At 46.5% G+C, this 26,562-nt stretch overlaps 1 protein-coding gene across 1 annotated transcript in view; it reads right to left on the bottom strand.

The window, feature by feature from the left end:
* LOC126235215 (dynein axonemal heavy chain 8-like) overlaps positions 1-26,562 on the bottom strand; it is a 570,318-nt gene that overhangs the window by 164,430 nt on the left and 379,326 nt on the right. The window contains exons 33-35 of the mRNA XM_049943945.1: positions 24,102-24,398; positions 11,580-11,891; positions 9,499-9,744 (exon numbers count right to left, since the gene is read on the bottom strand). Of these exons, the coding sequence (XP_049799902.1) occupies positions 9,499-9,744; positions 11,580-11,891; positions 24,102-24,398 (855 nt within the window). The remainder of the gene's footprint in view (positions 1-9,498; positions 9,745-11,579; positions 11,892-24,101; positions 24,399-26,562) is intronic.

Genomic DNA, 26,562 nt, shown 5'->3' with positions numbered 1-26,562 from the left:
AGCACCATCGCGTCATTATCTGTGGCCGCCTTAAGAAGCCTCCTGCCGCTGGTTGTGGTGACCCTGGAGTTCCACACCGGGTGCTTGGCGTTGAAGTCGCCGCCGATAAAGATGTTGCCGCGCATTGACAACAGCGTCTAGAAGTTCTGCTGTCGTAGGAGTCCTCTAGGCTTCCGGTATGCGGCGATGAAGGTCACTTGACCCACGGAGGTGCTGACTGCGAGGTCTGTTGCTTCTAGTTGCGTCAGCTCTGGTAACTGGATTTGGTGGTGTCGCAGCGTTCTTCTTACGCAGACCGTAGTTCCGCCGCCTGCTGTTGGTCTACCGTCGCGATAGCACCTATAGTTAGGTGCCCTCGCGTTTACGCCGGGCTTTAGCCATGTCTCACACACGAGGCACACATCCACGGCCTCGTCGCGTAAAAACTGCCAAAATTCGCCCTCCTGCTGCCTTATGTTGTTAGCGTTCCATACGCAGACGGTGAGACCTATGACGTGATTAGGCATCATGGGTGTTGTTGGCTTCTCTTGTGGTGTTGAACTACCGCAGCATCTCTCGTAGTTCTGCGGCCTCGGTGGTTACAGTGGTCGGAGGTGGTGGGGCCCGCGTAGGTGGCGGCCTCCCTTCTTCACGCCCACGCGTCCGGCTGGCCCTGCCCGGCCTCTCGTAGCGGTCGGGGAACGCCTTCCGCTGCGCGGTTCGGCCTCTCCGCCTATCGCGCCTGCTCGGCGTGTTGCTGAGCTGGGCTTGCAGGCGTTTCTCCTGCGGCCACTGCCGCGGTCGCCGCTGATGCTGCTGTAGCGTAGTTTCTTCCCGGCTGAACTCTCCTCGCTGGTGCCTGCCGCCCTTTTGCAGCTGCTTTTTTGAAGGCTTTGCAGCCGCGGAAGCTGGCGACGTGTTCTTCCTTGCAGTTGCAGCACGTGGGTGTCTTCTAGATCGGGAACGGACATTTCCGGCTCAGGTGCTCCCCAACACGCTTTACGCAGCGTGGGGACATTTTGCAGTATTTTGCCAGGTGGTCGATTCCCTGGCAGTTGAAGCATTGAAGCGGGCCTCTCCGCCTCCTCAATTTTTCAACTGTGACCCCGCTGTCACTTCCCACTCTCGTTTCTTGAAAGATCCTCCTATGCTCCGGTGTGTCGTCCCGTATGACCTGGAAGAGCGGTGTGTCTGGGTTGTCTTTCGGCGACTTCCTCCGGGATACTGTTCTTATGGTGTACCCCTTGACCTCAAGAAGCTCCTTGAGGTACTAGGGGTTCATACTGAAGGGCAGGCGTCGGAAGACTACTCTGAGTGTCTTTGTAGGTTCCGACGAGTACGTGAGTCTGTCAGTGAGGTCAGTAACGCTTTTGTTGTCTTCCGCGGTTCGCGTCACGATTTTGTACATATCGTGACTTGCTGTCTTCGTAGTAAAGTTGTTCTTGACGGCCGCGAGGATCGCCTGTTCTGCTTCTTTAAAGGAGCCCTGCCAAGACTTTCCTCCACCTCCATGTCCTCCGTGTCTTCAGCTTCCTCTCAGTCGTTCCCCAGCATGAACTGGGCCGTCCGTTGAACGGTGTCCACGAAGACGTCTTTTATCTGCTTTCGTGACCCGACTTCAGGTCAGGCGACTGGGTCTTCAGTGGGCGATGTTACCCTTTCGGGTGTCTCGATTTTGGCAGTGGCGATCTTTGTTCCGCCCACGTCGAGTGCGCGCGTTACTGCGTATGAGGGCATGCCTCCTGCGATAGTAATGGTGCGCTTCTGCTTCTTCTTGTTCCCTTTCTGGGAACGGGTTGCTGTAGGTTGCGGACAAAGTACGGCCGCCGGTAATGTGTGACCCCGGTCGGCGACTCCCCCCGACCGAGGTCGAAGTCGCATAACAGCTACCCGCTCCATCAGCGTTGTCTCGTACTTTTGCGTCTTTATCTTCCGTCGTCTTCCCGGAGCGAGACGTCATAGGCAGCGAACAGGCCGTATCCGCCGGTATAACCGGGAGGCGACTTCCCCGCTACTTGCGGCCTCCGCCGAGGCATTGGCCGCATAACGCCGTCTCATCTCCCTTCCTTCCTCCCCCTGGATATTCACTGGCCGGTCCGTCGTAAGCAGAGGGTCGGATGGGGCCGCCGACGGAGCAAGCTCCGCCGGGCGACGATCCGCCACTCTGCGCTCGTCTTCTATAGTTCAATTCTTTTATCTTCGCGGTTCGCGCATGCCCGCCCAGACGCGGGAGACTGCTGCGTTGCCAGTTGCACGCGCCAAGCAAACTTACGTTTAGTGGGGAGCGCGCAGTTTATGAAGTAAAGCCACCACGGCCGCATTAACCCTTTCGCTACTACAGAGACGTGCTCCCCGCATTCCGCGCTGTGCGCGATTTTGTCATCACTGCACTGCTCGCCTGTGCAGACACATGGTGTTCCGACTGCTTTGACACACTTATCATTCGATTTCACAAAAACTATTTGGCCCAAAAATTTGATTTTTACACATCTTCATGTCTGATACCTTCCCCCCATAAATCACTTAATTTTGTTTCGATGTTCAACGCACTTATTGTGCAGCATTAAATGTAGTAAACCGCTGCACGAAATTTTGAAGAGTTTGCAGAGGTAAAAGTCCATAGCGTATACTTTCCGTATGGTTGATTTCAGTTGCCACTAGAAATTTCAAAAAATTATATTCAAACGAATAAAATTCATGAAGTAAGACACATCGATATTGTTTTTAAATAAAGAAAATATTAAGCACTGAACAAGGTTGGAACTCGGAACCTTTCGCTTACCAGCCAAACACTTTTTTTTTTTAATCTCATTTTGTTCGCTTTTGTTCGTTGCATTTGCTCGGGGCGGACGTCATAAGACATCCGTTTAAGTTCGTTGTTGATCGATTAACTCAGTTTTTTTTATTACAGAGGGCAGCTAACCTTCTGACCGAACACACTGAGCTACCGTGCCAGTAACACTTTATCCAATACGCCAACGCAGCTCGTCGTTCAATACATTTTTGGAGGAGTTTAAACTAGGACGCAAACTACTGACAAACACTGTTGGTATGACTATGAATTACTCACGTTTCGTCGAAGTACAATAGGAAATAAACAATTACCGCTGTTCTTTATTGCGAAAAAGCGATTAGTGAGAATGATACAAACACCTTTCCTTGCTATCGCCCAAATTAGGAGTCTTATTGCTTGTTTGGTTTAATTAATTAATAGAATATGAAGCAATTGGTATAAAGAATGCTTTTTCCAAACTTTCCATAAAAGAAATTCTGCTATCAAGACATTGCTTTCGTTCAGTTACTTTATTTATGACTGAACGTTTCTAAAGCTGAAGACACTCGTTCGAGCTCTGCACTGCAGTTGAGCTCTGGCAGCGTCGTTCTCCGTTCATTGGCTGACTGTGTTTTGTGACGTCAGATGCGCAGAAAGAACCTAAACTCGGCCGCCGTCATAAATGACGCGCACTTTAGTCCCAGGAAATGAGCCACCTCGACTTCCGGGTCACACAGCCGGTCCATCCCTGTTGGGGGGCCGGATGTGGCCGTCGACAGAGCAAGCTCTCCCGATCGGCGATCCGCCACACCCTTCGCGTTCAGCACGGTGCGCCATCTCTGAGCTCCTCTCCGGACGGTGGCGGGCAGCTCTCTCGCTAGCAGCCAGCCCGTTGACCGGATAGTAGCAGCAGAAGTAAGAATTAAGGACACTCCTGCAGTCATTCAACCGTGTTAGACGGATGACCGACCGGTGTAACCTCTGTTTACAAGTCATTGGAGGCAGTTTTGAACTTCTGCTTTAACTGAAGTAATTGTGTTCCGTTAATGTTGTTGTCTCTTGGTAATAAAGAATTAAGACTTGTTTGTCTTGCGTTTTGTCCTCACAGGAAAACACACTAGAGAAATTGTTTTCATTGTCCCATGCAACCTCTTAGAGATTGTTAGTTTAATTAATTTTCATCCAGAGAAAACTCCCTCTACATGTTTAAAAATCCTCACAGGATAATATGACGTTAAAGAGAAATATTGTTTTCAGTGCCCTGTCAAACACCGCAGTTTGTCGGTTTAAATGATTTTCACCCTGTATAAGTTAAGCACCTTTACCGCTAACGCAAAAACCTTCACGCAGCGCATGCTTCGATGTTCGCTCCCTCGCGTTCTATTGCTTTCAGTTATTCGCAGGTACAAATCAATATTGTGCGGACTAACGAATCCGCTGCCCAGAAAGGAGGGGAAATAATCCGTTTTGGATGTACTGATTTATAGAAAAGATGACGGAACTGTTGGACACAGAGTTTATAGGAAACCATCATATACTACACCTACAGGGTGAAAAGTATTTAAACCGACAAAATCTGGGAGGTTGTGGGGGACATCAAAACTAATATTTTTCCCTAGTGTCATTTTTTCCTAGGAGGAGTATTTAAACCGGTAGAGGAAGATTTCTCTGGCGGCAAATTAATTAAACCAACAAGCACTTTTCCATTTTTTTATGACTTAGAGACAACACATTAACAAAACCCAATCTGAATTACAGTAGATTTTCAAAAATGCCTCCATGGCATGTAAACAAAGTTTACACCGTCGGATCATGTTCTGTCTGACACGGGCAAAAACCCCAGGAGTATCTTGAATTGTTCCTGCTGCTGCTGCTACTATCCGGGCTACCAGATCCTCTTCTGATGCAACATGAGTTGTGTAAACAAGGTTGCGCATCTCTCCCCACACATAAATGTCCAGAGGGGACATATCTGGGGATCGAGCAGGTCATGGTACAGGACCACCTCTGCCAATCCACCTTTTTCGGAACCGTCGGTCCAGGAATCGACGCACACGACGACTGAAATGTGCTGGCGCCCCGTCATGTTGGAACCACATGCGTTGTCTGGTAGGGAGCGGGACGTCTTCCAGCAAGTCTGGAAATGCTCTGGTGAGAAAATTGTAATAGTGCCTGCCATTTAACGGCCTAGGTAGCAGATACGGCCCAATTAAGCAGTCCCAAACAACACCGACTCACACATTAACGAAGAACCGCACTTGATGCTGATTAATCCGCTGTGCGGTTCGTCCGTTGTGGTGCGCTACGTAGTACGCACCAACCGCATCAGTGTACTCATTCCAGGTGTATCGCTCCATTAGTAAACAGAGACAATGCACTACTACACTGGTGGACAGCAGTTGCCTACAACTGAAGAGCGTAATACGCCCTCTAACAAGTAAAGATCGTAATAAGGCCTCTAACAACTGAAGAGCATAATACAGCCTCCACCGGTTTAAATAATCCTCATAGGAAAAAATGACATTAGGGACAAATATTTGTTTTGATGTCCCCTACAACCTCACAGAGTTTTTCGGTTTAAATACTTTTCACCCTGTACATCTACAAAGGTACTCCTCATGGCACCGTACGGTGCGTGGCGGAGTCTACCGTGTATCACTACTGGTCATTCCCTCCCCTGTTCCACTCGAAAATAGAGCGAGGGAAAAACGACTATCTATATGCCTCCGTATGAGCCCTTATTTCTCGTATCTTATCTTCTCGGTCCTTAAGAGCAATATATGTTGGTGCGCAGTAGAGTCGTTCGGCAGTCAGCTTCAGATGCCGGATCTCTGAATTTTATCAATAGTGTTCCTCGAATAGAATGTCGCCTCCCCTCCAGGGATTCCCATTTGAGTTCCCGAAGCATCCCCATAACACTTACGAGTTGTTCGAACCTACTGGTAACAAATCTAGCAGCCCACCTCTGAACTGTTTCGATGTCTTCCTTCAGTCTGACCTGATACGCATCCAAAACACTCGAGCAGTATTCAAGAATAGGTCACACCAGCGTCCTAATGCGGTCTCCTTTACAGGTGAACCACTCTTTCCTAATATTCTCCTAGTAAACCGAAGTTGACCATTTGTCTTCCCTGCCACAGTTTTCACATGCTCGCTCCACCTCATATCGCTTTGCAACGTTACGTCCAGATATTTAAACGACTTGGCTGTGTCAAGCTGGACACTAGGAATACTGTATTCGAACATTACACGTTGGTTCTTCCTACTCATGCGTATTATCTTATATTTCTCCTCGTTTAGGGCTAGCTGCCATTCATCACACTAACTAGAAATTTTGTCTAAGTCGTCTTGTATCTTCCTACACACACTCAACTTCGACACCTTAGCATAAACCACGACATCATCAACAAACAACTGCAGATTGCAGCCCACCCTGTCCGCCAAATCATTTACGTATGTAGAGAACCACAGCGGTCCTATCACACACACTTTCCTGGGGCACTCCTGACGATACCCTTGTCTCTGATGAACACTTGCGTCGAGGACAATACACTGGGTTTATTACTTAAGAAGTTTCTGAGCGACTCACATATCTGTGAGCTTACTCCATATGTTCGTACCTTCGTTTATAGCCTACAACGGGGCATCGTGTCAAACGCTTTCCGGAATTATGTGGGTTCAGCCTGTTGCCCTTCATCCATAGATCACAGCATATCATGTGACAAAAGAGAAAGGTTGGTCTCTTCATCCTTTATCCACTTACTAGGCACATAAATTTCCAGACCACGATTTACAAACTGCTTAAACTTTGTCCATAATTCCTCTACGTGCATCTTACTGGAACTAAGTGATGAAATTCACTGACTAAGTGAGACGCAAACAACAGCTTATCTGCTCTATGTAGCAGAAATACTCTCCTAGCCTTGTTGACTGATTTATTATCTTTCGTAACTATAGTTGCTATAATGACATGATTACCAGTCCTCGTTTCCGTGCTGACACTGTCAATAAGGTCCGGTCTATTTGTAGCTACAAGGTCTAAGACATTTCCATTGAGTGTGGGCTGCCGAGACAGATGCTCAAGACAGTATTCAGAAAACATGTTAAACAGTATTTCGCACGTCTGTATGTCTGCACACCCCGCAGTAAATCCATAGGCATCCCAGTCTATACTCTGTAGGTTGAAGTCGCCTCCAACTAGTATTGCATGATCTGGACATGTACGCGTTACTGACCGTAGACTGTCTTTGGATGACTCTAGAATTGTCACAGCGGCATCGAATGGCTGGTAAAAATATCAAGCAATTAACTTGGTTTCACCTACACCTGTTATACACGACCTGATAACTTCACTTACACATTCAATTTCGACCTCAATAGAGACAATATTTTCGTCAACTGCAATGAACATTCCTCCTCCTATGGCCTCTAATCTGTCTACAAATGCCCACACGATAATGCAGGTCTAGCAATCTGTAGCCAAGACGCCACAGAGTCGACGAAGCCTTTAGTAGAGACCCTCCGCTCGGCTCCAAATCAGAGGACTCTAATCAACTCTGGGAACAATGATGCAAACTCTGGGCTATGCTTGCACCCCGAACGCGAGGCCAGAAGTATTCACCACGTCCACCAGCCACATGTATGAACTGAGGATGGCCTCAGAACCCATGTGACAGGCATCATTGGTGCTGACATGAGCCACAACTTGCACACGACTGCATCCTGCATAGACTATAGCCGCAGGCAAGGCCACCTCCACATGTTGATTAGGTCTCCCGGCAGACATAGCGAGCACACATTGGCTTTCTTTCCAGCCATGAACACTATCTGCCTAAGGGGCTCCATAACGCGCCTAACATTGGAGCTCCTGACAGCTAGTAAACCCCTCCCCCCGTGTGCCTGCTCGGACCCTAGTGAAGAAGCAGCTATTTGTCCACTCACAGGGGTGAATGGGCGAGGCCAGGTGGCTAGTTTCCTCATTGGCCCTCTGCCTCGAGCGCTGTGAACTGCCATTCACCCTGCTGCGAGGGTGGATCCACTGCACCCCTTCGGGTACACTAGGAGGTACCTCGGAAGCAGAGCCCATGGGCAAAGCAAGCGACACCTGAGGTGTCCCGTGTGACAAGCCAGATTCTCGGCCACCACCACAGTCTGAAGGTGACTGACTGTAGCCAAAAGCGCATTCGTCTGTTAGTGAACTGCGACCAGCTCCGCCTGCGTCCGCACACAGCATACACTCATCCTAACCATCCTAGCACGACCAACTGTGTAAACTATAAAAGCAGACGGAATCCTGGATATGCGACTTGCTACCTTCCAGATGTGTCACAAATGGGCGCTGATGTGTTAATGAGCTATGTAGCTGGATATTCAGTCAGAAACTATTGCGCTACAGACTGAGTGGATTTACCTTCACAAAAAAGCGAGATTGAACCTCTTAAACAGAAAAACATACACGAAATTTAATAAACGTACTACGAGGAAAACGCAGAAAAAGATAAGTACTTAACTTGCCGCTCTCAGATGTGAATCAGCTGAGAGCTGCTGCCTGACAGACTAGCTTACTACTCTAACGGACGGTTCTCTTCAAAATAAAAGAAATTAGCACCTACTGCGCTACAGACTGAACGAATTTACACCCACAAAAACTTACTGATAAATATTTACATGCTACCAGCTGTCATCCATCGTTTTACGTTTACCACAAGAGCTACATCATCTTAAGGACGTGTTTAATCATAACGGTTATACGGACAGACAGATTCGACGTGCTTTCGAGTTCGGATCGTTACCTAAACCGGCTGAAGACACTTTTAGTTCTGTGGCTTTCCTTCCATATGCTGGTGACGTGTCTGCCAAAATAGGTAAGGGTCTGAAACATGAAATCAGATGTGTGTTCCGCCGGCCAGCTAAGATTAGAGCACGTCTGGGCTCTGTTAAGGACGATTTAGGTCTGAGGAAGCCTGGCGTCTACAAAATACCAGGTGAGTGCGGTAAAATATACATTGGCCAAACTATCCGTACCGTAAATGACAGATGTGTTGACCATCATCGCCATACGCGGTTATTACAATCTGAGAAATCTGCGGTGGCTGACCACTGTCTTACAGAGGGACATAGGATGCTATACAATGAGATCTAGTGGTTGCAAACACCTTGCGTTACTGGGATTGTGTTTTAAAAGAAACTGTCAAAATCAGACTAATGGATAATATCATTAACCGTGACAATGGATAGCGATAAGTAAAATCAGGAATGCTATTTTATCAGATATGAAGAAACAACGGCATCTGAATCGGCCGGCTACGAGTAATAATTTTTAACGATAAATCTTTTTTTGTCAGTATTCACCACTGGAGGCGCTGCAACTCTTCATGCGCCAGGGTGTATCAGCAACGATTGAGCTCTTGAGCTTTACCTTAGCGCGTGCGCTTTCGTATTTTCGTTGCGTGTAAAAGTTTCGTCGTTCACGGTTTGAATCAGTTATCGGCCAGAGCGCTTTAGCTTTCCTCGCCTGATGCTGATGACCAGGTGGACCGCGGAAATATTGTGTGCAGATGACAGTTTGATCCGGCTGAAGATCCGACAAGAATCTGATCTGTTAATACGCCGGAAAGAGTACATAGTCACCCCTGAACATTGCATACGAATGCGTTTCGATGTGAAGGGAGGTTAAGAGTTTGCTGAGGCTACAGAAGATCGTCATCTAGGAACCATACGTTACTACAATGAAGCAAAACACTCGCCTGCATCTTGCGCTTGTTGGCGGTGACGTCGGTGATGAGCGCCGTCCGCTCCGTCTCGAGCTCTCTCTTCTCAGACAGGATGACGCGACCCAGCAGCTGGTCCTCCAGGCCTTTCATCGTCACCGTGAAGTCGATGATCGATGTGCGCGCCGCTATCTCCGGCGTGTACGCCGGGTTGGCCAACTTCGTCGTGATGTACATCCGGAAATCGTCGTTCACATCCACCTCTTTGTCTCCCACTTTCACCTGCAACATGCAAATTCGTATATTTACTCCTAGTATTTTACTATAAACTCACTGGATAAAATGATAGTTGCTCCCATTAAGAGAGCACACTGGTCGCTTTGGAACGCTGTAGACACTGTAGTGTAGAGCTGGTATTGGGCGGTCATTGACACTCCAGCGCTATGTCGTGGGAATGAAGTGGCGTTCATGTGCCAGACAGTTGTATGGAGTCAGCGCATTCGAAACGATGTGGACACGTGAAAAAAATTGCAAAAGGTTCTATCTTATTTGGACGTGCCCATGACCACACCACGAATGAGGCTGCCAGATTTGTTAGTGTATCTAGTCAGACTGTCCAACATATCTCTCAGGAATAGTGTGATAATTGCAGTCATATAACGTAGTGGTTGGTTGGTTGGTTTGGAGAGAAAGGGATCGAACTACAGGGTCACCAGTCCCGTAATGTAGTGTAAGAACAGTGATTGTAAAAAGTTTCTAACCGCAAACGAGTGTCACGCCCTGTCAGTGGCAACCAGTTGCAGAGATGACATCAGGTAATGCTGCTGTCAGTGAACGCAGGTACATCTCAAATAGTTTCCGAACGAACGGTGCAAAAAAGAACTGCTCACGGTGCTACATGCAGCTATACTTCATCAGTGGACAAAACAACAGACAATAGAGGCATGTAGTGTGGTCAGACGAGTCGCGATTTGCCTCTTTTCAAATGATGAGGCGTAGAGTGCACTGACGACCCGATGAGGCGTTTAACCTGCAGTCTCCCGAGGGCGTACTTCAGGTCAATGGTGGTTCTATGATGTTTAAGGGATGTTTTTCGTGCCACAACTTGGACTCAATTTCTAAGGTTACCGCGAATATGAACCAGGGTCTACATCTACATACACTATCCGCAAGACACCAAAGAGCGCATGACGGAGGGTATGAAATCCATTCGTAAAACAGCGGCTGACCACGTTATAAAAAACATGTGAAGACGAAATGATATGGAGCGATTTTGTGAATGAATTACAGAGTAGCAAATTCCAGTCTGCCATGCTTTCTTGGCCCGATTTCCAAATGCCGTGTCTAGCTTAAGAGTGTTATTTTTTGATGAATGTGCGATATATCATAGTTCACACAGGAAGAATGTAGTGTTCTGGTCTAAGGAAAAGCTGTGTTACGTGCAAGAGTTGAAAATGAACCCGTTTCATGTTATGATATGAGCCGAGATGCCACCACATCTGTTCGCACTATATTTTTTGAAGGGTACTTGTTTGAAGTAAATGTAGAATGAAAGTTTTTATTTGGACATGTTGCATATATGGTTAATAGCTCAGTTCGAAGACAAGGGAATCACGGATAATGTGTGGCTGCAGCGGGGTGGAGCACCAGCTCACTTTCAGATGTACATGAGTTCCTTGATGAACAATGTCGAGTGTGCTGAATTGCGTATGGTCCAGCAACATCTCCAGTCGAATTTAAATGACCATTACGCCATGGGGAATAGTCAAATATCATGTGATTCAACGCCGGAGGAATTGCGAAAAAGTGTTGAGGAAGACTTTCGGAGCTAAACTCCTGAGATGCTCCACACGTGTCACGCAAAGCATGTAGACTCATAGATCGCTGTGTATGGTACAATGGTGCATATACAGATTTGCTGAGTACATAGTTTATACATGTAAATTCATCAACACACAATGTGCTGCTTTGACCTAGGGGTTCAGAGGTTTCTCGGACGCACTGTATATCGTCTGATACACACACACACACACACACACACACACACACACACACACACACACACACACACACACACACATGGTGTCTCGTTGAATATGATGTAGTGAGAGCTGTACCTTGAAAGTGGATCCCATCTTGATGTGATTCTTCTCGAGTACGTTGTCGAGCATGGGGTCGAGCTCCTCGCCCACGTCCTCGATCAGCAAGGGCCTTCCCAGCGACACGCAGTCCTCGACGTGATTTCGGAAGTACTTGTGGGAGAGCGTGGTGATCTGCAGCTCGTTGTCCCTCTCCTTGTTGCGGATCCACGACTTGCCCTGAGTCTGTGGGTCAATCAGCAGCGGGTAGCGGGCTGCCTTGGTTACGATGATACCATTCTGTATGGACAGCTCGTCGTTGGGCAGTCCCTGCAGGTTCCATTCGCCGATCTGTTGACACCAGAGAAACCATCGTCACAAATGTAACCAGCTACTAATCAGCCAAAGCCTGAAAAGGATCTTAGTGACTTTACACCATCGTTGTTATTTGTTGTTCGAATGGAACTGCCAGCACAAATGTCAGGCTCTGAAGATGTTTTTGCAAAAATGAAAATGTATTGTGCACTACTGTGCAATTCTAAGCGTCATGGTACACGTGATTTCTGAAATACATGCATTTTATATAAGTTGACTATGTTTTTAAATTGCAGCTCATAATATGCAACTTTCGAAACATTACAGTGTTTTGTTATTGCAGCGCCATAAATTTTTGTATAATATGACTATTTTTTTTTTCAAATTGCAGCTCATAATATGCAACCTTCAAAAGATAACTATGGTTTGTTATTACAACCATGGTTCACATTCCTTGCCTCTTGGTGGCGAAGATATACCTTCCCTATCGATGGCGCACTATCTCTAGTGAATGTGTATTGTATGGCAAAACCGGAATCACCAGTGATGGTATACGTTTCGTGAAACTTCCACTTCCACTATACCATTACAGATCAGTAGGTTCCACTAAGAAATTCGTTGATGGAGTAGAAGCTGGTAACCTCTAATAAATTCTTTAGATTACTCTTAAACTGAACTTTATTGGTAGTAAAACTTTATATGACTGCTGGTAAATTGCTGAAAATGTGTCTGGACAGAAGTATGTGTCTAAATTTTTATGAAGCATATTGTTATTTCTAGTACTGAATCCATGAAACAGTGGTTAGTTTGAAAAAGAAAAATATTATTTATGATAAATTTCGTTGACGGATAAATATGTATACTGGGAACGGTAGTATAGCTATACTTCTGCCAAGATGCGTTTCGGGGTTTTACCATAAGCACATCAGTGAAACAAAGTGTTTTTACTGTGCATATCCTCGGGAAAAAATGAGCTACAAAGTACAAAACTAAAACAAGTGCACCTGACTATTGATTAAATGTATAACTATACAACTCAGAACGTGGTAGACAAACGGTTTATTATTTTGGGCAGGGAAACTTCAACGTTGAAAATGCAGTCGATAAAAACGTTGTATTGACGAAGATCTAAGTTTATTACACTAGTTGAAGACGGGTAAAATCCGGGCACGCGACTTGGCATGAACATAACTACACAAAAAGTGGTTGGTTGCTGTATTTATTAAGTAATACAGTCAGTTTAGTTACGTAGATCTTATGTTTTTGTAACTATGTCTTATTTGACTTCGTTGGTAAGGTGTCTTACTATACGACCACTTGACAATGGCACAAATGCTGAAAACCGATGCAGTGCACAGTAAAATAAAAATATTCATTCTAAGTGGGTAGCGTTTTCGGAAATGATGATGACCTCTTTAGAATTTATTGAAGGCGTGATGCACAACTGTGAAAGACGAATATAATAAAAACTGATCCAGATTAACGCAGTCCCTGTTCCAGACCAGCTCCGCATTCCAGTTGTGACGGACCATACCGTGCTGATGCGCTGTGCAATGTGTGGGGTTAGTAAAACGCACTTCCAGCCGTTGGCAGCTTTCAAAACCGGGGAGATGCTTCTCCTCCCTCATGTTGCTCCTCTATTGACGTCACGAAGGTGAGTGCCCCCGTTCGTGCCCTCCCTCCAAGTAAATATCAGTGGCAGTATCGAGAATTCAATCCAAGTCCTCCGCTTGGCAGTCATGCATGATGTCCACTCGGCTACATTATAATTACTCGTATTTTATTTTGTTCTGGGGTCTCCTTTCTCAACTCACGACCCCTCCTCACTTTCGTCATTTACGCCTCTGTCAGCTCACACTATTTTTGTCAGCTCTTGCTATTTTTGCTTGAATTGAAATTTCCTCACGGAAGTAGTTGTAGATCGGTGTCAGAAGTGATCAGAGAACTTCTTCTCGAAAATAAGCCCTTTCTCGGAAATGAACTGTAAGTAAATGAGAATTTAAAAGCCCATATCCAGACTGTATCCAAGCTGTTGTTCAGAAAAGAACTGATTTTCTTGGCCGGCAGTTCTAAACCTCTTGTGAAAGAATGAATAAAAAATTAAAAATAAATCTTACATATCAAACTGATTCTGTATCCGCTGCGTTTGTGGGGAGGATCAGTGCCTCTTTAAAATAATAAACATCTGCAAACCGGACTAGCTAGAAAAGGTGTCCTTTAAGTGTACGAAAATTGCTCATGTAAATTTGTCACTGTTTTTCCTTGGATTGAAACTGTAATGCGCTATACAACACTCGAGATATGACTTGCTATTTTCTTCAAAAAATACTCATACAGGTCCTACTGGTTTCAGAGAAAAATATCGAGATTATAGTGTCATTAAAATTGTGAAATTTATCTATTTTTGCCGCATTTCTCTTGGGACTTCAACGTTTTCTCACAGAAAGTATCAGTCCAATATTAATCAAATTTTGTGATAATGTTCATCACGTAGCGAGTGTCAAATGCTTAAACGTTCATACCATTCTGGTCTTGCTGTCCATGATCAACACGAATATGTGGTGGGATCCTCACCGCCCCCCCCCCCCCCCCACCATGTGGCCGAATTCACTCTTTTATTAATTGTGGCATTGAAGTAAACAGCCTAAGAACTTCACATTGAAGACATTTTTGCCGCATATGAAAACATGCTTCTTGAGTCAATTACGTGGTATGAAAGTATATGACTATCCATTGCATCCCAAACATGCATGTTCTGTGGATGGCAGACAAGGATATCGGGCACGTCAGTCAAGGACCCTTACTTTCCTCATGACGTCTGCGGTATGAACCCCAGTGTGAGATCTTGTGCTAACCTGCTGGAACATGCCTTTGGTATCCTTGCCACAAAGGGTGTGACAACATATTCTTGCTACATACTAGTCAGCGATCAGCATCCCTTCAACAATTATCAAATGTGTTGACAACTCCCCAAACGGTGATTCGAGGAGTTGGATAAGCATGTGTCTCATCAATAGTACTCCGTGTGATCTTTTACCAGATTGTCTATGGACACACTGGTGTCGTTCTGACCGCCAAAAACAGAAGTGAGACTCATTGCTGAATACCACAGAATGCCATTAGTCTGCCAGCTGATTGGCTGTACACCACGTAAATATCTGTTGTTTGTAGTATGATGTTAGCGATAAACAACGCAAGGGTACTTGAATTATAAACCCAGCTATGAGTAATCTGTTTCGATGGTTTGTGGTGATGTCTGTCTGTAACATCTGCCTGTATTTCGACAACAGTAATCATTCTATTCGTAAGAGCCTGTCGAATACCCTACGGTCTTCTCTTGGTGTAGTCATTCTAGAAAGTCCCGTGCCCACTCTTCTTGTCACGCCGCTGTCCTGACTCCGTCTCGTCACCATTTGTTCCACAATCATTGCACAGCAGCCAGCTTTCTGTGTGATCTGTTACGTTGTTATTATGCCACTCATGACAATGATTCGACCTTGCACGCAGTCTGAAGGGTTGCAATAAGCTGAACGTGCACGCCGTGTGGGCATGCTGTATTGCGATGTTCAACTGAAAATTTCCACTATCTTTAGACACGCCCAATAGTCACCATGTATGAGGGGCAGTCAAATCAAAACCGAACACCCGCTACAACCGGACTACAGTATGGTTTCATTCAAAAGTAATGATTAAACGCGTTACGACATTTATCCCACTGGGAGACGATATGGTCAATTGTGTTTGGTAGAACATGGTCGGCCGCTGATAGATCCACAGCAGCACAGACTCTTGCACTTTCTCTTAGAGTGAAACCGACGTTTAAGCATGTCTTTCTTCGGACGGCCAAAGATGTGAAAATCACATGTAAAAGGTCCAGTCTGTACCAATGATGTTGCAGTGTTTCCCAATCAAATCGCTAAAGCATAGACTTCGTCCAGTCGGCAGCATGAAGAGGGGCGGGGGGTGTTGTGTTATCACGCAACAGGATGATTCCGTCCGAGAACATTCTTGGGCGCTTTGACTTTGTGGTGAATCGCAGTTTGTGCAGACTGGCTTCATAACGGTGGGTATTGACTATGGATCCACGCTCGAGGAAGTCGGCGAGTAGAGCGGTCCTTGCCATCGAAGAAGGAGGTCGTCGATCTTCCCGGATAAGGCCATCAATCTGCCCCCACCATATTAGGTGTAGTGCATTGCCTTGCAGTTATGTGCGTCATCATGACCTTATCGGAACTTCTGTGAACAACTTTGGATTTTTTTGTTGGGGGAGACGTGGAATGATTCCACTGTTTGCTATGCCGTTTGCACTAGGGCTCGAAATGGTGGCGTCACGTTTCGTCCCCTGTTACGATATGGGGCAAAAATGCATGCTGTTCCTCGTGGTACCGCCACAGACGACTCAGAGTTGAGAAGATTCTGTCTATCTTTTGTCCTTCCGTAAGGTCATGCAGCACCCGCTGCGTGCATGTTTTGCGATAATGCAAATGATCATTGACGACCGCATGCACGGAGCCATGTCTAATTCCGACCTGAACACGGATTTCATGCTTCATGAGTCGTCAATCTCCCTGCGTCACGTAACCCTGACTCGATGGGCCTGTCCTGGGTGAGCATTATCTCGCAGTGGTGTGCGCCGTTCGATGACTTTCACGTACTCCAGCACTCCAGCCATCAGAAAACGAACCACACCTCTCTGCTCTTCTTTACTTGCCTCCAAACCAAAAGGTGGACGAACACACTAGAAAAGTCCGTCAACAACCAAGGATATAACCCAACAACTGCGTGCACCTGTGATGTGGCACTATGACATTCCCCTGTCTCAGCGGTGACAGTATCGAAACGTAACAACAGAGGGGCCAACTGTCGCGAGGACAGTTCGTTATGGTGGTGTTCGTGTTTCATTTACTGTCCCGTATACTTAAACCGTTCTTCATCCGTAACAATGGCTTATTTCTGTACTGAAAGTAAACTAGCTCAAGGATGGCGTTTGATCAACATACAGAGTGTCCATAATTAAAGTTCCAGTTTCAAAACGCTGTAGAAAGATAACAGCTGCTCAGAATGACGTCAAAATTGAACGGTATATTATTGATGCAGGGGGAAACGTTATAGAACAAAAACAAATCTGCGGAGAATTTAACCAATATATAGCGCTGTAAGCGTCACAATATGCACGTCAACAGATGCGCGGCACATGGCTCTTCCTCATTTTGCATCTGTCTCCATGCAGGATCGCGCGTTACTGGTAAAGCTCTTTTACAAGAACGGCCCCTGTGCGCCATTAGCCCTGCAGAAGTTCGAGAAACTCAAGGGTATGAAAAGAGGCATTGGTCATATGTCTGCTAAATGTCTGGAGAAAATGTTTACAGAATTCGGAAATGCAGGTTCTTTTCAAGTGCAACGTGACAGGGGGAGGAAAGCAGTTGATCCGACATCTGTAGAAGATGCGGCCACAGTGCAGCGGATGGGTCGAGTGGTGGTGTGCAAACATGCAGTTCACGGGGAATTGCCAGGACATTGGAGATGCGTGCGAGCACGGTGCATAAAATCCTACGAAACATGCAGCATTGCTGTCCATACAAAATCACCCATGTTCAGGAGTTGTTTCCTGCTGACTGCCAGCAAGACAAACGTTCACTCTGGAATTTCTTGATCGCATGGAAGTGGACAATGAAAGATCGTGGAACATTCTGTGGACAGACGAAGCCCATTTCCATTCCAAGAACACGTCAGTATGCAGTATTGCAGAATGTGGGCAGCAAGAAATCGGCACGCACATCAACTGGTGCCACCCCATTCTGCAAATGTGACTTTGTGATTGGTGTTGATGGCATCGTTTATCGTTGAGATGTATTTTTTCGAGAGATCGGTCCTGCCGGTCCTTTTACCTGTACTGTCACAGGTAAACGCTATGAGGTTCTTTTGCGCACCAACGTCACTCCAACCCTTCAACAGCGTGGATGTGTGGGTAGGATCATTTTTAAGCAAGATGGCGCTCCTGTGCACATTGCACAGCCAGTGTAGTGGCTGCCGCAGAGGCATTTTGAAAATGCTAGAATTATCGGCCATTATTTCCCTACAGCCTGTCCGTTCAGATCACCTGATCTTATTCCACGCGACTCCTGGCTGTAGGGTTATATGAAACATGTGTTCCGTGCTCCAATTATGAACGTAGCTGAATTGAAAGCACGCATTGAGCATCGCATTCTGAAAATTACCTCCAGACATTTCGATCTGCCGTGAATCATGCTGTTTCGCGATTTCAACTTATGGCAGAAAACTACGGACAGCATATTGAACATGTCTTGCAGCAGTCTCAGATTTTTGCTTTTTACGCTGTTTTTGGCCTTTTGACATTTAGAAACCGATGTCATTTTGCTTTTTATGCGGTTTTTGGCTTCAGCACACTCAAAAACCTGTTCATTCCATCCGATGTGTACGACCTTGCTGTGATGGATGGGCTAATCTAACTAACAGTACCACAAGTGTTGACTGCCAAAGTTGTGCAATCATGCATATCGAACAGTACGGATGGTGTTATGTGAAACTCAAACCATAGGCATCGTATTGCGATTCAGCTGCCACTAGTAGCTGATTCCATTTATGTTAAGACTGTTACAGCGCCATCTGTTGGTAAAATTTTCATTAAATATTTTTCTGTTGCTTGACGTTTCCCCCTGCGTCAATAATATGCTGCTGAAATTTGACGACATTCTCTGTCTCTTTCTACGGCGTTTTGAAACTGGTGCTTTAATTATGGACATCCTGTACACCACAGGCATGAAAATAGTGGTCTGTCACTTTGGCAGCATTAGGGAAGGTGTTCGTGGTGTAGCTAAGACTTTCCATTTTTGTCAGTATATGACCAAAAATTTTGGAAGTCCAGTGCTATAGCTGCTACATTATAATGTATGCTGTATGCTAGTTGTGGGAGCAGACTTAGCTACGTTAATATACAGGGTTATTGTAAATGACGGATCCATTTTCAAAAATTCGTATGTATTGAAGTACAAATCCAAAACGAACAAGCTTTATACCAATGAAAAGAAGACGTTTCAAAGTTTTTTGGTGGACGGCGGCAGGACGGCGGTGATGGTTTCAGAGGTGGCAGGTAGAGTTCGCCCGGAAATAGGGCCGTAATTCCGTTTCACTGTCAGTTGTGAGTGAGATGGTGACTCTAGAGAACAAGGTTTTCTGCGTTCTTGAGTTCGCGAATAGTGAGTCGCAAATTACAGTGCAGTGGGCGTTTCGTAGCAAATTCGGTATTCAACCACCAACTCGCAAAAGCATTAGCCGTTGGTTTAAGATGTTTAAACAGACTGGGAGTGTGTGCAAAGGAAAAAGCACAAGCCGACCGCGTGTGTGAGAGGATGATGTCCGACGGATTCAAGAAAGTTTTGTGCGCAGTGGCAGTAAGTCGACCAATAGAGCCAATCGAGGGCTTGGAATATCCCAACCAACTGTATGGAAAATTCTGAGATGACGTTTGCTGTACAAGCCCTACCGATTACAGCTTGTACAGGCTCTTAGCCACAATGACAAAGAGAATTGTCTCGCATTTTGTGGCTATGTGCTAGCAAAGATGGAGGATGATGCATTACTGCAGCGTGTAATTTACAGCGAAGAAGCGACGTTCCACCTTAGTGGAAAAGTCAACAGACACAATGTTCGAATGGCTCTGAACACTAAGGGACTTAACATCTGAGGTCATCAGTCCCCTAGAACTTAGAACTGCTTAAACGTAACTAACCTAAGGACATCACACACGTACATGCCCGAGGTAGGATTCGAACCTACGACCGTAGCGGTCGGGCGGTTCCAGACTGAAGCGCCTAGAACCGCTCGGCCACACCGGCCGGCCACAATGTTCGCATATGGGGTTTGGAAAATCCACGTTCGCCATTGCAACACGACAGAGACTCACCGTAGATAAACGTGATCTATGCCGTATCCAGTACAAAGGTTTATGGAACATTTTTCTTTGCGGAAAGAACTGTAAAGGCAATCACGTACCTGGGAACGATGGAACAATGGCTGTTCCCGCATGTTATGGAAGAATCCCAGGACTTCATTTTCCAATAAGTATGGACCTCCGCCCCATAAGCACCATGATGTACGAGGCTTTTTCAATGACTCCCTTCCTCAGCGCTGGATCGGTCGCAGGGGACTTGAGGACCTGGCTTTGCACTTCTGGCCACCGAGATCTCCTGATCTCACACCCTGCGACTATTTCTTATGGCGTTATGTGAAGCAAGCTGTTTACGTCCCGCCTCTACAACCACTCTGAACGATCTGCGGAACCGGATCACTTTTGCCATGCACTCAGTAACAGCAGATACGCTTTTGCGTGTGCGGGACAACTTTGGCTACCGTGTCGATGTTTGCCGTGCGGCCAACGGTGGCCACACTGAACATTTATAACATTGTGCTGTTTGAGGCTTTCTCGGCGCTGCATCTGCTTGATAGGTTCCCGGGAATTACGCCGGATAATATTGTAAAAACCGCACAATATTTCAGCGAGACAATTGCCCGCCATCTTCAATTTTCCGGCCTCCAGCACGAGTGCAATCAGTGCTGGGCTCTGTTAAAGACAACCTCGGCCTGAGGAGACCAGGAATATATAAAATCCCGTGCCAGTGTGGGAAGACTCATATTGGCCAGGCGTGTCGTACTGTCAAAGACAGATGCGACGAACATAAACGTCACACGAGGTTGGGTCAGCCAGAGAAATCTGCGGTTGCTGAACACTGCCTTGACACGGGACACGGTTTGAATTATGAAGAAACCAAGATCCTCTCGCATGCTTCCACATACTGGGACTCCATCATCAAAAAGGCGGTCGAAATACGTGTAAGCAGTGACCTAATAAACAGAGACACGGGGTTTCACCTGAGCAAAGCCTGGGAGCCAGCCTTGGCGGCATTAAGGAATCGTCAGCCGCAGATTAGCAACTGCACCGAGTCAACGCAGATGGGAAGCCTTAGCGCAGATGCCTAAATCGCGCGCCAACACCTCGCGCGCACGAACGGGGTCCGTCGCTCCCGGCCGCATTTTCCCGCGCCGCGGCTCGCTTCCGCAGACCGCGACCCGTTTCTCCAGCAGAGGGCTCTGGTATTCTACGCTGTCTACGATTAGTCTTCGATGACGTTATGCTCCGCTGGCGCCCGCGCTGTTCTAGAAAGCCAGCATATAAATTGGCGAGCTCCTCAGCGACGCGATCCACATCCTCCATCTCCTTTCTCAATGCAACTTCCACCATCTACCCGTCCCGGATGATGAACTTCGCCCTGACATCTTCCCTTCCTACCAACTCTAACCCCGTCTTCCTGCCTTCTCCTCAGGGCTCCCTCTCCTCCCCCTCCCTCCTCCTGAGCGGCTTCCCCCTCCTACTCCCCCTCCCTATCTTGTGCTCCCTTTCAGTGTCTCTGCACTCCTTCCTGCCCTGTATTCCCTCTTCATCTCCCACCCCACGTGTCTCCTGCCTCTTCGCTTACCCGCTGATGCCCCTCCTCTCTTCATCCTGCCGCTTCCCTTGCTGCCCCTTGCTCTCCCCTCCTTTTCCATCCTCTCTGACCTTTCCCTCGGCAGGTCCCACCTGGCAGTTTTATTCCTCATCGTGTGTGCTCCAAGTGGGTTTTAAGTGTGTTGTTCTGGAGTGTTTTTAATACTGTGGCCGACTTTTAACCTGTGCATGTCCATTCAGTGTCTTCTCTGTGTTTTAAGAATCGCCAACTGTGTTTTTTTTTAACTTTCTGGTGACTTTTTTAACTGTCCTCCATGAACGTCTCCATGTCAGTCTATTTTTACCTCCATTTTCTCCCACTATTCTGTTTTAAGTTCCCCTTTTTTATCGCCTTATCTATGTAACATTTTATTCTTATTTTAAGTTGTCATGTCACTCGGCTGAAGAGCGGCGGATTGTGCCGCTGACAGCCCTCCCCTGCCCATATGAGGCAGGGGAATGAAATCACAATAAAGAAAAAAAAAAAAAAAGCGACACGACAGTAGCCCCTGAAGATGGCGGGCAGTTGTCTCGCTGAAATATTGTGCGGTTTCTACAATATTATCCGGAGTAATTCCCAGGAACCTATCAAGCATTTATAACATTTCTCGCATTTCTCATTAAATAATTGTTCTTGTTGTTGTTGTGGCCTTCAGTCCTGAGACTGGTTTGATGCAGCTCTCCATGCTACTCTATCCTGTGCAAGCTTCTTCATCTCCCAGTACTTACTGCAACCTACATTCTTCTGAATCTGCTTAATGTATTCATCTCTTGGTCTCCCTCTACGAGTTTTACCCTCCACGCTGCCCTGCAATGCTAAATTTGTGATCCCTTGATGCCTCAGAACATGTCCTACCAACCGGTCCCTTCTTCTTGTCAAGTTGTGCCACAAACTCCCCAATTCTATTCAATACCTCCTCATTAGTTATATGATCTACCCATCTAACCTTCAGCATTCTTCTGTAGCACCACATTTCTAAAGCTTCTATTCTCTTCTTGTCTAAACTATTTATCGTCCATGTTTCACTTCCATACATGGCTACACTCCATACAAATACTTTCAGAAACGACTTCCTGACACTTAAATCTATACTCGATGTTAACAAATTTCTCTTCTTCAGAAAGGCTTTCCTTGCAATTGCTAGTCTACATTTTATATCCTCTCTACTTCGACCATCATCAGTTATTTTGCTCCCCAAATACAAAACTCCTTTACTACTTTCAGTGTCTCATTTCCTAATCTAATTCTCTCAGCACCACCCAACTTAATTCGACTACATTCCATTATCCTCGTTTTGCTTTTGTTGATGTTCATCTTATATCCTCCTTTCAAGACACTGTCCATTCCGTTCAAATGCTCTTCCAAGTCCCTTGCTGTCTCTGACAGAATTACAATATCATCGTCGAACCTCAAAGTTTTTATTTCTTCTCCATGGATTTTAATACCTACTCCAAATTTGTCTTTTGTTTCCTTTGCTGCTTGCTCAATATACAGATTGAATAACATCGGGGAGAGGTTGCAACCCTGTCTCACTCCCTTCCCAACTGCTGCTTCCCTTTCATGTCCCTCGACTCTCATAACTGCCAGCTGGTTTCTGTACAAATTGTAAATAGCCTTTCACTCCATGTGTTTTACCCCGGCCACCTTTAGAATTTGAAAGAGAGTATTCCAGTCAACATTGTCAAAAGCTTTCTCTAAGTCTACAAATACTAGAAACGTAGGTTAGCCTTTCCTTAATCTTTCTTCTAAGATAAGTCGTAGGGTCAGTATTGCCTCACGTGTTCCAATATTTCTATGGAATCCAAACTGATCTTCCCCAAGGTCGGCTTCTACTAGTCTTTCCATTCGTCTGTAAAGAATTCTTGTTAGTATTTTGCAGCTGTGGCTTATTAAACTGATAGTTCGGTAATTTTCACATCTGTAAACACCTGCTTTCTTTGGGATTGGAATTGTTATATTCTTCTTGAAGTCTGAGGGTATTTCGCCTGTCTCATACATCTTGCTCACCAGATGGTAGAGTTTTGTCATGACTGGTTCTCCCAAGGCCGTCAGTAGTTCTTATTGGTTATGAACTGTAGATTAAAACTGAAGAAACTCCAAAAAGGTGGGAATTTAAGGAGATGGGACCTGGGCAAACTGATAAAACCAGAGGTTGTACGCAGTTTCAGGGAGAGCATAAGGGAACAATTGACAGGAATGGGGGAAAGAAATACAGTAGAAGAAGAATGGGTAGCTTTGAGGGATGAAGTAGTGAAGGCAGCAGAGGATCAAGTAGGTAAAAAGACGAGGGCTAGTAGAAATCCTTGGGTAACAGAAGAAATATTGAATTTAATTGATGAAAGGAGAAAATATAAAAATGCAGTAAATGAAGCAGGCAAAAAGGAATACAAACGTCTCAAAAATGAGATCTTCAGGAAGTGCAAAATGGCTAAGCAGGGATGGCTAGAGGACAAATGTAAGTATGTAGAGGCTTATCTCACTAGGGGTAAGATAGATACTGCCTACAGGAAAATTAAAGAGACCTTTGGAGAAAAGAGAACCACTTGTATTAAATAATTATTAAAAGCTAATTAATTACAAATTATTTAATTTATTAAATTGATATCAAACATTTTGAAAAAAACTTTGAAACTTCCTCTTTTCATTGACATAAAGCTTGTTCATTTTGGATTTGTGCTTGAATAAATACGAAGTTTTGAAAATGGGTCCATCATTTAGAATAACCCTGTACCGTTGTACTTACAGTGGCGGTGTCCACGAGGCAGTCAGTGATGTTGAGGTTGGCGGTGTAGGGGATGGAGCGCTTGCCGAGCATGGTGATCCACGAGTGCACGAGCAGGGCGCGGTACTCCTGGTTGAAGGGCCCCGTGTAGGACAGGAAGCCGGTGAGCAGCAGCACGTCGCCCACCAGCCGGTCTATCTCCGCCTTGAACAGCGCCGACTGCTCCGTCCAGCGCACTCGCTCGCCCGCCAGACCATCGATCAGTGCCGTAGCTGCGTCCATCTTGTTCTTGCAGCGCTCAGCCTCGTCCAGCACCGCCTGTCGCCAGTACAGTCTACGTTCGTTTGGGGTTGTTCTCGAGTGGCTTCACGTTATCTACATTTTCACATATCGCAAAAACCTTGCGAGATGTCATAAGCAGTTACACTCCTGGAAATTGAAATAAGAACACCGTGAATTCATTGTCCCAGGAAGGGGAAACTTTATTGACACATTCCTGGGGTCAGATACATCACATGATCACACTGACAGAACCACAGGCACATAGACACAGGCAACAGAGCATGCACAATGTCGGCACTAGTACAGTGTATATCCACCTTTCGCAGCAATGCAGGCTGCTATTCTCCCATGGAGACGATCGTAGAGATGCTGGATGTAGTCCTGTGGAACGGCTTGCCATGCCATTACCACCTGGCGCCTCAGTTGGACCAGCGTTCGTGCTGGACGTGCAGACCGCGTGAGACGACGCTTCATCCAGTCCCAAACATGCTCAATGGGGGACATATCCGGAGATCTTGCTGGCCAGGGTAGTTGACTTACACCTTCTAGAGCACGTTGGGTGGCACGGGATACATGCGGACGTGCATTGTCCTGTTGGAACAGCAAGTTCCCTTGCCGGTCTAGGAATGGTAGAACGATGGGTTCGATGACGGTTTGGATGTACCGTGCACTATTCAGTGTCCCCTCGACGATCACCAGTGGTGTACGGCCAGTGTAGGAGATCGCTCCCCACACCATGATGCCGGGTGTTGGCCCTGTGTGCCTCGGTCGTATGCAGTCCTGATTGTGGCGCTCACCTGCACGGCGCCAAACACGCATACGACCATCATTGGCACCAAGGCAGAAGCGACTCTCATCGCTGAAGACGACACGTCTCCATTCGTCCCTCCATTCACGCCTGTCGCGACACCACTGGAGGCGGGCTGCACGATGTTGGGGCGTGAGCGGAAGACGGCCTAACGGTGTGCGGGACCGTAGCCCAGCTTCATGGAGACGGTTGCGAATGGTCCTCGCCGATACCCCAGGAGCAACAGTGTCCCTAATTTGCTGGGAAGTGGCGGTGTGGTCCCCTACGGCACTGCGTAGGATCCTACGGTCTTGGCGTGCATCCGTGCGTCGCTGCGGTCCGGTCCCAGGTCGACGGGCACGTGCACCTTCCGTCGACCACTGGCGACAACATCGATGTACTGTGGAGACCTCACGCCCCACGTGTTGAGCAATTCGGCGGTACGTCCACCCGGCCTCCCGCATGCCCACTATACGCCCTCGCTCAAAGTCCGTCAACTGCACATACGGTTCACGTCCACGCTGTCGCGGCATGCTACCAGTGTTAAAGACTGCGATGGAGCTCCGTATGCCACGGCAAACTGGCTGACACTGACGGCGGCGGTGCACAAATGCTGCGCAACTAGCGCCATTCGACGGCCAACACCGCGGTTCCTGGTGTGTCCGCTGTGACGTGCGTGTGATCATTGCTTGTTCAGCCCTCTCGCAGTGTCCGGAGCAAGTATGGTGGGTCTGACACACCGGTGTCAATGTGTTCTTTTTTCCATTTCCAGGAGTGTATTTTGACCACGGTAAATTAAAACTTCCTGACAGATTAAGACTGTGCACCAAAGCGACAATCGAGCTCTGAGCCTCGGCTTTCCCGGGCAATCTTCTTACCATTTGAGCTATCCCCGATGATCTTTGTTTCATAAGTCCTATTACCGTAAGGTATTCGGAGAGATTCCGTAACGTTTGGAAAGTAGGAGGGGACTACTGGCATAATTTAAACTGTGGAAACGGATCGACAGCCGTACTCGAATAGCGCAGTCAGTAGAGCATTGCCTGTGAAAGGGAAAGGTCTCTGGCTAAAGTCCAGTCCACCAGATAGTTTTAATCTGCAAAGAAGTTTCAAAGTAACGCAAACTCCCCTGTTGAATGAAAGATTTATTCTATAAATGACCCATAGGTGATTGCTAAATCATTTCTGTCCTACATCCTTCCTTACCGGAGTGGTAGCCCCACAAGGCACACAGGAGAGTTCCTGTGAATTTAGGAAAGAGGAACTGACAAATTTACAGCTGTGACGAGCGGTCGTAGTCTTGCCTGGGTAGTTGAGATAGTGACTGTGTGTTGTTTTGTAACTTGCTGACAGATTAAGACTGTGTCCCGGACTAGGACTCGAACCCTTAACATTACATTTCGCGAGCAATTC

The sequence above is a fragment of the Schistocerca nitens genome, chromosome 2, assembly GCF_023898315.1.
Source record: "Schistocerca nitens isolate TAMUIC-IGC-003100 chromosome 2, iqSchNite1.1, whole genome shotgun sequence".
In the NCBI taxonomy this organism is placed as follows: Eukaryota; Metazoa; Arthropoda; class Insecta; order Orthoptera; family Acrididae; genus Schistocerca; species Schistocerca nitens.
The sequence above is the reverse complement of the archived record's forward strand: the minus strand, read 5'-3'. Positions and strand labels throughout refer to the sequence as shown.